The sequence below is a fragment of the Rattus norvegicus genome, chromosome 10, assembly GCF_021556685.1.
Source record: "Rattus norvegicus strain SHRSP/BbbUtx chromosome 10, alternate assembly SHRSP_T2T, whole genome shotgun sequence".
Taxonomy (NCBI): domain Eukaryota; kingdom Metazoa; phylum Chordata; class Mammalia; order Rodentia; family Muridae; genus Rattus; species Rattus norvegicus.
The window spans coordinates 90,499,981-90,510,662 of record NC_141543.1 but is presented as its reverse complement, the minus strand read 5'-3'; the positions used below and the strand labels follow the sequence as shown (position 1 = coordinate 90,510,662).

The following is a 10,682-nucleotide window of genomic DNA, read 5'->3' as shown; positions in this document are numbered from 1 at the left end:
CTAGTAAGATTGTTTAGTACCCAAAATATATAAATATTAGTGTCATATATGTGAAATAACATATAAATATATGTATATACAAATGTACAGATTATAAATGTCATATGTAAATTATAAATATATAAAAATTTAGTACCTGAAATATATGAAGAACTTAATAACAAAAAAGCAATCTGATTTAAAAGGCATTCCTTTAAGGAAACTGTCAAAAAACCTATACAAAGAAATTCGACCTCACTAATCTCACGGCAGTACAAGGGAAAATGTTGGTCGAGGAGCAAAAAATTTCAGTTAGGAGAAAGGAGTTCAGGAGATGCATTATACAATTGGGTGACTACATTAATGACAACGCATGTTTTGCTTGAAAACTGCTGAGTGCAATGTAAATGTTCTCACCACAGAAATATGTGAGAGAAGTGTGTGTTAATTAGCTGGACTTGCTCATTCCATTGTGTGTGCGTAATGAAACGCCATAGTGTGTGTGTGTGTGTGTGCGTGTGTGTGTGTGTGTGTGTGTAATTTCAATCTGTCATTTAAATGTGGGCTTTACATATTAAGGGTTTTCAATAAATATGTAGGAACCCACACTAAGAGAATAGTTAGTTACCTTTCAATGATTTTCAACTGAGCTAAATAAACCACAAAAGAAAGATGAAATTGCTCCTCCCAAGTTGGCTTCAAATTCTGTGAGGTCAGGAAATACGGTGATGTCCTTCCAAACTCCCACAAAACATACCAGCAATTAGGGGCGTGTTCCTAATTACCAATGGATGAGAGGAGAGGACAACTATGCTCTCTCATAAGTGTCAACAAAGTATGTTGCAGGTGTCAGCGGAATGGAAGCTAATTTCCCATCGGGAATGGTGACGAGGAATTCAGAACCAACTGCAGCCTAGTGACTGAAGGACCAAGTGGGAAGGAAACGTGTAGCTGTTGCTCTTCCCGACCAACGTAAGAAGAATGGAAACATCAAAGTCCCCAAACCTTCAAAACCTGTCTTGGCGTAATAACCCCCAAACCCCTGATACCAAATCCCTGCTCTGAGATCGAGCCACAAGCGTTATCAGCCTCGGCTGGAAGTAACCTATGACTCACTGGTAATTTTAAATTGTAATAATGAGCCTGACATTGCTCCACCCGGATCCATTTCTCAGATAAACACTAACCTAGGGGCAACTGCCCTTCTACAGAAACGAACCCAACGATGTTAGTTACTAATTAGAAAAAATCATCCAATTACGCTAACTTGCTGAGGCTGGCAAGCCGGGCTTTACCCTATGTAGGCAGAATTTCATAGAACACCCTAGAGAATTGTCTATAAAAAGGCAAACAAAACCATCGGGGGCAGAAGGCACTCTATTCTGACTTTCAAGGACACAGTCCTGCGACACGCTTGCCCTGAAATCATGTCTCTTCGCCTCTCCAGTGGATCCAAGAGGTCCTATGCTCGTCCCAGCACAGGATCGCTCAGGGGCGCCAGCTTTGGTGCTGCAAATGCTTGTGGCGTAGCAGGCATTGGAAGTGGCTTCTCCTGCGCCTTTGGGAGCAGCTCCACAGGAGGAAACACGGGTGTGGCCAACTCCTGTGCTGGCTTCACTGTGAATGAGGGGGGCCTCCTCTCCGGCAATGAGAAGGTGACCATGCAGAACCTCAATGACCGCCTGGCCTCCTACCTGGATAATGTACAAGCACTTCAGGAGGCCAACGCTGACCTGGAGCAGAAGATCAAGGGCTGGTATGAAAAATTTGGACCTGGGTCATGCCGCGGTCTCGATCATGACTACAGTAGATACTTCCCCATCATTGATGATCTTAAAAACCAGGTAAGAGGGCTGGGGATTTAGCTCAGTAGTAGAGCGCTTGCCTAGGAAGCGCAAGGCCCTGGGTTCGGTCCCCAGCTCCGAAAAAAAGAACCAAAAAAAAAAAAAAAAAAAAAAAAAAAAAAAAAAAAACCAGGTAAGAAAGTGTATTTTTGCACATCACACCTATGTAATTTACTATCTAAACGTCCTTTTTACTGAAGAAGAAAAAAAAAGCACGCTACATGATTATTAGTGGTTATTATTTTTAAGGGCATTTCACTTTAGCATTGGGAATAATCATGAAGTAGATTCAAGTGTTTAACTCCATATTAAAAATGCCCTTGACTAACAGCCTAGTTAATGTTTATCATTAGCGTTTTCTAAAATTAAGAAAACCTTCACGTTTTTAAAAATTATTGTGATAAGTAGCCTTTGTAAAAAGTCAAACTCCTGGTTTCCAGATCATCACTTCCACCACCAGCAATGCCAATGCCGTTCTGCAGATTGACAATGCCAGGCTCACGGCTGATGACTTCAGACTCAAGTAAGTCGTCCCAGAGCGAAAAGAATCCATGGCTATCCACTCGGTCTTAATTCAGGGTTCTTCTTTTTTTTTTTTTTTTTTTTTTTTTTTTTTTTTTTTTTTTCGGAGCTGGGGACCGAATCCAGGGCCTTTCGCTTGCTAGGCAAGCGCTCTACCACTGAGCTAAATCCCCAACCCCTTAATTCAGGGTTCTTTTTAATCTATCCATCGAGTTCTAGTCAGTCTTATGCCAGCGTTGGAAAGCGTTCGGATTTAAAGTACGCAGGACAAACAGAGAGGGGTGAAAAAATTGTTGGAACCAAAGGATGGGAGGAGTAAGACTCTGGACACAGCAGACTCAGCCACCCATTCACGTGCTCACTATTAGGGTTACCTGAAAAAAGTCAAGCCAATAAGATCAGTCAAGATCCCAGCAGGCAGCGCTGATTGTGGGCTAAGTCACAAAAAAAAAAAAAAAAAAAGGAAATATGGGAGTGGCCATGTTGGGGGTTATCCAAGGGGAATGGGAGTGGATGGAGAGCTAGGGAGCTAGAGGTGTGTATAATCAAAACCCTTCTTAGATTCTTTAGAGAGAGAGAGAGGAGAGAGAGAGAGACAGAGACAGAGACAGAGACAGAGACAGAGAGACAGAGAGACAGAGACAGAGAATGCTTTCACTTTTCTATACATTGGCTAGTTTTAGTGATCATTTATTAAAACTGGGGTAAGCCCGGTAATCTGCTTGAGAGAGAGAGAGAGAAAGAGAGAGAGACAGAGAGACAGAGAGACAGAGACAGAGAATGCTTTCACTTTTCTATACATTGGCTAGTTTTAGTGATCATTTATTAAAACTGGGGTAAACCCGGTAATCTGCTTCTTTGTTAAGCCCGGTAATCTGCTTCTTTGTTTTTGTCAAATGCCTCTCACATGTTTTACAAAACGTTAAGCATGGGTTGGTGATTTAGCTCAGTGGTAGAACACTTGCCTAGCAAGCACAAGGCCCTGGGTTCGGTCCCCAGCTCCAAAAAAGAAAAAAAAAGAAAAAAAAAACCGTTAAGCATGTAATCTACTTCAAAGAAGTCATGAAAGTGGCCAGGTTTGCCACTTCAGAAGTCCCGAGTATACCCATGATTGGTGCCTGTCTCCAACCATGACACCCTGGAAACATCCCTGACGCTTTTGAAGGTACGAAAACGAGCTGGCCCTCCACCAGAGCGTAGAGGCTGACGTGAACGGGCTGCGCAGGGTTCTGGATGAAATCACCCTGTGCCGCACTGACCTGGAGATTCAGTACGAAACCCTGAGTGAGGAACTGACTTACCTCAAGAAGAACCACAAAGAGGTAAGAGAGGACGGGCTGGCTGTCGGCCTCCCGGCACACAGCACCACACCTCCCCTCATAAACCAGAAATCGGTCTAAAGACTCACGGCTCACCCCACCGGGGGCCAGCTTGCCTTTGCAGGTGATGAGCTACCTGTGTTATCCGCCCTTCTCCTTCTGCCTTTTTCCCACGGCTGGGGGGGCGGGGGGGAGCCGGAATCACTCTTTCCAGAACGATCGGGCTTCTAAGATCAGTGGCTGGCTGTCATTATCACTAAATTAAGCAGACCACTTAGACAATTATACCCAATTAGATGAAATGAATGTGCTTTAAAGGCCGTCCTGAGAAACCGAGTCTAAATTTCTACCTAACAGCAGCACGCCTTAACCTCATACATCGGGTATTCAGTTTTAATAATAAGACATTCTTTTTTAATAATATTAGCATTGATTCTTTGAGAACTCAATATATGTTGGCCGCATCCACCCTTCCTCCCCCACCCCCTCCTGTCTCCGTCCTCTCTGTCTTCACCTCCCCACCTATCCAACTTGGAGTTTTCTTCTCCCCTATTCACATCGAGTCCATCAAGTGTAATTACTCTTGGAAATGCAGCCTGGAGTGTAGTCACTGCCAGGGGTCACATTGCTGGAGAAAATTGACTCTCTCTCTCCCAGCTGCTGTCAAATGTCAGTAGATCCTCGGTACGAGTAGGATTTTGTGCCCAACTCAAGCACCATGCTTGGATTTTGTCTGGCTTGAGCTTGTGTGAGTCTCGTGAACGCTGTCACTAAATCTGTGAATCCTTAAATACAACCGCCCTATGGGGTCCAGAAACCATTCCTACCTTGACATCATGAACTGCCTCTGGTTCTTCTGATCTCTCTACACCTTCTGCCATAATTATTCCTGTGTTTTGCTTTTCAAGATCTATGTATGTACACGTATGAGTGCTCTGTTTGCATGTGTGCCTTCATGGCACCAGAGGGCATCAGATCCCACTGTAAATAAATGGTCATGAGCCACCATGTGGCTGCTGGAAAAACAGCCAGTGCTCTTAACTACTGAGCCATCTCTCCAGTCCCTAAAATATTCCTAATAGACACAGTGATAAAGGTGAAACTACCATTGAACTGTTATACTAGAACTTACACTTCCAGGCACATAGCATCCTTCGAAGTGCTCACTTGACCACGAAGCCATTGTTCTTACAGTCCATATTTCCTGTACTAAAATATGGGGGAGGGGGTAATGTTTTAAATCTTTGGGTTTTGGTTTTTTTTTTGTTTTGTTTTGTTTTTTTTTGTTTTTTTGTTTTTTAGTGATTGAAGACCCATAGTTAACACAAAAGCTTAAATCAGGAGCAAAGGCTAACACGCTCATGGTTAGTCATGAGGCTAATTTGTAAATTAACCGACCTGAATTATAGCATTTATTTGGCTCTCTGCATTCACATGTGGTTATGATCCATGGTAGTTACTCAGGGAATTGTTGATGAATTAGGAGCAACTGATTTTTTTTAAAATGCTTCACTTATGGATGGCCCACAGATTTTCCTTTGGTTTTTTTTTTTTTGTTTTGTTTTTTTGTTTTTTTGTTTTGTTTTGTTTTGGTTGAACTGGCAAAGTTTTCACTAAATCCTGTGGCCTTTAAAGCCACACTGAGAAACAAAGATAGAGCATCTACCAGGAAGGACATTATAGAAGGACCTGGGGGTTGGCATCGTGAAGGAAAGCCAGCCCCTCTGATTCAGGGGTGGAGAGGAGAGGGAATGTCTCTACAGCAGACAGCCAACCTACACCAGCCTGGCAGGGACACCTGTGTCCACAGAGACACTTAGAACTGCTCGCCAACAGCACGCCACGCAGACAGAATACTGCGGAGTCTTTGATGGCAGAACAGATCCCCGCCCTCCAGATGACAGGAGTCACCATAGCCAGCATTCACGTGGCAAACAATACTGGAAGGTCACAGGATTATTAATAATCCTTCCACTTCTCTTAGCACCACCAGAGAGGGATTTTTACAAGGAGCTTCAAGCTTCAGATAAATCATAACTTTCCCAAATTAGCACAATTGCAACTGCCCAGAACCAGAAATCACACTAAAGTCCAAAGGGGTGCTTTATAACGATTGTGTAAACTTAACGATCACACACACGCGCACACACACACACACACACACACACACATTTATTTATTTATCTATTTATATCATTTCAACTGTCTCAAATTATCTGAACTCAACCTTTTGGTTATGCTGAGGCTGTGCATTTTCAGGGAGTCCCTGAGTTGAGAAAGCATCAAGGTGCTTGCTCTCTACCTGACCGAAGAAGACCGACTGAAAGCATATTTACTCAATCCAGTAAGAGCCAGAGCCAGAGGGCTATCCTTTCAAAAGGTTTAAAGACTTGTACTTGTGAAGGAATGAAGGCTTACTCTCAGAGCTAAACTGAAGACTTGCAGCCTCAGGAACAGGGTTTGACTCACAATAATAAAAACCTTGAAGATTCTTTCAGAACGAAGCGGGACACTTGACGAGGTCATTGGCCTCGAGAGGTAAGTCAAATGAATGGGCGCTATAAAATGTGGAGAGATGGTCACTGCAGAGCCAAGGAGGGAAAGCAAGGCTCTGTCGAAAGCTAAGCTTCTAGACTCCCTGAAAGTGCCGCTTGACTTGAGCTCAACATCCCTCTGCCTCCAGGAAATGCAGGCTCTGCAGTGCGCAGCCGGAGGTAACGTGAATGTGGAGATGAACGCAGCCCCCGGCGTGGACCTCACCGTCCTGCTGAACAACATGCGAGCCGAGTACGAGGCCCTGGCTGAGCAGAACCGCAGGGACGCCGAGGCCTGGTTCCAAGAGAAGGTAACTCTCGCCGGACAATGCTGCCCCTCTGTGTTTTGTGCTGTTCCCCAAACTAAACTCTGCCCCTCTTGGATATCACTTCAGAGCGCTTCGCTGCAGCAGCAGATCACCGAGGACGTGGGCGCCACCACCTCAGCCAGGAATGAGCTGACGGAAATGAAACGTACGCTCCAAACCTTGGAGATTGAACTACAGTCTCTCCTGGCCACGGTATGGAAGGAATCTCCCACAGCTCCCTGAGTTTGTTTTCAGTTTCTACCTACTGGTTAAAAGCCCCACCCAGTTGCTGCCGAAAAGACACCCACATATACTTTTGTTCTGTTTTGGTTTGGTTTTTAAAGAATTATTTATCTATCTATTTATTTATTTCATGTATGTGAGTACACTGTCGCTGTCTTCAGACACACCAGAAGAGGGCATCAGATCCCATTACAGATGGTTGTGAGCCACCACGTGGGTGCTGGGAATTGAACTCAGGACCTCTGGAAGAGCAGTCAATGCTCTTAACCGCTGAGCCATCTCTCCAGTCCTTGGCTTGTTTTTGTTTGTTTGATGTTTGTTTATCCGGTTTTGGTTTTGGTTTTGCGATAGGATTTCATATGTGGCTCTGATAGGCCTGGAACACAGTGTGTAGACCAGGTTGTCCTGGAACTCACAGAGATCTACCTGCCTCTGCCTTCCAAGCTCTGGGCTTTAAAGGCAGGGGCCACTACGGTAGCTAGGGACGACTCGCTGAACGGGCTGTGCATCCTCTCACCCACTCTCTGTTCTTCCTGACAGAAACACTCTCTGGAGTGCTCCCTGACTGAGACCGAGGGCAACTACTGCACGCAGCTGGCTCAGATCCAGGCTCAGATCAGCGCCCTGGAGGAGCAGCTGCACCAGGTGAGGACGGAGACCGAGGGCCAGAAGCTGGAATATGAGCAGCTGCTGAACGTCAAGGCCCACCTGGAGAAGGAGATCGAGACCTACTGCCTCCTCATAGGAGGAGACGAGGGGTAGGTGAAGGGGTTTATGTGGCAAATGTGTTTGCGTTCCCTCCTCTGCGCCTGCCTCTTCCACAAGAGTGGATTCCAACACCCGCAGCAGAAAACTATCGCGAAGAAAACAGGGCATTGGTGCTGGACGTGCGCAGGCTTCCTCTTGATCTCCCTCTTTTTTTTTTTAATCTTTCTTTTTTTCAGAGCTGGGGACCTAACCCAGAGCCTTGCGCATGCTAGGCAAGCGCTCTACCACTGAGCTAAATCCCCAGCCCCTTGATCTCCCTCTTAAAGGACAGCAACTACTTGCACACCCTTTGCATTCCAGTCGGCACTGTAAGTGACCCGGAGATTCAAGGTATAGGAGAATGCATATAGGTTTTATGTAAACAATAGGCAACCCTAGCAATGATGATATTTGAACAGTCTTTGCCTCTAAAGCCATTACAATCACAGCACCTTTCCTCACCGATGCTAAGGGATGACTACCCCGAAATGCCCTTATCTACTAGGTCAGGGACCAGACTGTGACCATCAGTGACGAGGAACAAACGCCACTGTCTCTGTTACCGTGGATGCTGAGTGTTCAGCACCGCATTCCATTGCCAAGAAACGAATCAGCAGCACTTAGCCAAACCCAACACAGCAAGGAATGGAGATTAAACTGCTGCTTCTTAATGTTAGAGTGTTTTCAGCTGTGACCCACTGACCCCGTTCTCCAAAGAGCAAGAGAAAGCCTAATGCTGGTTCTCCAACAGACGGGCTTCCTTCCCCCCTTACTCTTCTGGTGTCTCCACAGGGCCTGTAAGTCTTCGAGTTACAAGTCTAAAGATTACACCTCTGGAAACGCGGGAAACCAAAGCAAAGGTAATGAAAGGGAAATCCCATACTTCTGTCAGCCCCCCCTCACTTCCAGCACACAGGCCGTTGTTTTTATGCTACAGTAAGACTTAGAGTGGATACCGTGGCATGCTACATGTCTGAGTTCAGACGTGTGTGCTCATTTTTAATAATGTCAAAAGTCACCGTGATTTGGCCCAACCAGGTTATTAAAATTCACCAAAGATAAATCACATCTGTGCTCTCTACATACTCTAACCTACGCTTGTGGGGGAAACCATCTTACTATTCCTTTCTGTACCCTCTTACTCATTTCCTTCTCGCTCGCTAAAAATCTTCCCTTAACTTGCGATTTTCAGATTCCCCCAAAGCCATAGTGGTTAAGAAAGTCCTAGAGGAGGTGGACCAACGCAGCAAGATTCTAACCACTAGGCTCCACTCCCTGGAAGAGAAATCTCAAAGCAATTAGCAAAGATCATGAGCAAACGAAGAAGAAAAAAAGCTTCAGAGAAGACAAGGCGTGAAATGCGTCTGGGAAATGAGCAAGCCTATGGGAAAAAAAAAAAAGAAATGTCTGTCCTGTTGTCTTCTGTTCCTTTCTCCTTCTGAGCCAGCAGCAGCAGCAGCAGCAGCAGAACTCCCCATCCATCTGGTGGGATGTTGCTTGCAAATGAACGCCAGGGCTCACCTGATTACCCTACAGCCATCTGTTAGCTGTTCCTTCCAGTCAATAAACCTCCCTTGAGCAACTTACCTCTGGTGGCTGGCGCTGTCTTGTCTTTGAAAGGTCCGTGGCTGTGCCGCGGACTATGAACACGTAGCAACTTTGGGTTTTCGTGAAAAGTTTACACACTAATTAAGAGGTCGCCCCCCTTAGGTGTTCACAAGGATTTCTAGACAAGGTCAGAGAGAATAAAGAGTATTTCCACTGACAGGTTGACAGAGGGAGCCTATTTCCTGCCAGCGTTGGTAAAATGTATGCCCGGCACATTCTTCATCCGCAACTGGGAACGAAGAAAGCGTTTGTCTCGAAGCCTTGTATGAAGTGAGGTAGACATCCAATAATTACTGACTTTACTCCAATTTTAATACTCACAGCGATTTAATTTTCCCTTAGGAATATAATGTCACAGCAATATTCCAAATATTAGGAGAGATTAGAGCAAAAGTTGACTTAGAATCCAGATCATGTCCATAGACTTGTGGTTTTGTCATTGTTCCTTATCAGTGTAAATTAATATTACATAACATGCATCATTATGATGTTTTCATGCTTGCATGTGATATATTTCAAGCATATGCACTCCCAGGACACTCTTGTCCCCCAACTCCTGCTGATCCCCTTCCTCTTCACAATGAGTCCTCCTATTTTCATGTTCTCTGTGTGTGTGTGTGTGTGTGTGTGTATGTGTGTGTGTGTGAGTAGGCGTGTGTATGTATGTGTACATGTATGTTCATATATGTGTACATATGTGAATATACATGTTCTTGTGATATGTTTTGTAAAGTGTAGCATGGTGTGATGGGACCGGGTACCTCAGCAGGCCCATGCCAAAGCACCAGAGTTTATTCAGGGGCATGAGAAGGAGGTTTGAGAAGGGAGTAGAGGAGAGAGAGAGAGAGAGAGAGAGAGAGAGAGAGAGAGAGAGGGAGAGAAGAGGCTGGCAGAAACACTTGGAGAGAGAAGGAAGGGGGAGGAGAGAGGGGGAGAAAGGGGTCAGAGAGAGCAAAGAGAGGTCAAACAGTCCTTTTACAGCAAGCCAAGCATGCTTGGTGGAGCCTAAAAGGACCACTAACATGCTAAAAACTTTTATGTGCGTGCATGCATGAGTGTGGGTACGTGTGTGTAGAGGGGAAGTATATTTCAATGAGTTTCGTTATTAAAGTTGTTCAAAATCCTCAGGAGTGGATGGGAGCTCTCATACATTCCAATTAAGAAAGTATGTTAGGGAGTTGGGGAATTAGCTCAGTGGTAGAGCGCTTGCCTAGGAAGCACAAAGCCCTGGGTTCGGTACCCAGCTCCGAAAAAAAAAAAAAAAGAACCAAAAAAAAAAAAAAAGAAAGAAAGAAAGAAAGAAAAGAAAGTATGTTAGTCAGGAGTACTGAATGTTTTGACATCTACAAACGTGCTGGGCTGCACTCACAGCTATGACTATCCTCAGACGTACGTAGCCCGTGGGCCACAGGTTGGGAATACCTATTAGATGAACTGTAAACTTGATTTCCTTGGATCAAAGGCAGCCTGTTAGCTGTGCATTGTCCCTCTGTGGATAAGTTATCTGCATTTTAACCCATTTGGGGATTTTCCCTTTCGGGGCTCTGTATGAAAACATCAAAGAGAAAAGATGGTGAC

The 10,682-nt window shown here is 44.9% G+C and overlaps 1 protein-coding gene across 2 annotated transcripts; it reads left to right on the top strand.

Annotated features, from left to right (window-relative positions):
* Nucleotides 1–1,318: 1,318 nt before the first annotated feature.
* On the top strand, nucleotides 1,319–9,076 carry Krt25 (keratin 25). Of its 2 annotated transcripts, NM_001008822.2 has the most exon segments (8): nucleotides 1,347–1,823; nucleotides 2,264–2,346; nucleotides 3,511–3,667; nucleotides 6,348–6,509; nucleotides 6,594–6,719; nucleotides 7,290–7,507; nucleotides 8,289–8,356; nucleotides 8,689–9,076. In NM_001008822.2, coding segments are annotated over 8 exon segments (1,341 nt in total). In that variant the 5' UTR covers nucleotides 1,347–1,406; the 3' UTR covers nucleotides 8,799–9,076.
* Nucleotides 9,077–10,682: the final 1,606 nt, after the last annotated feature.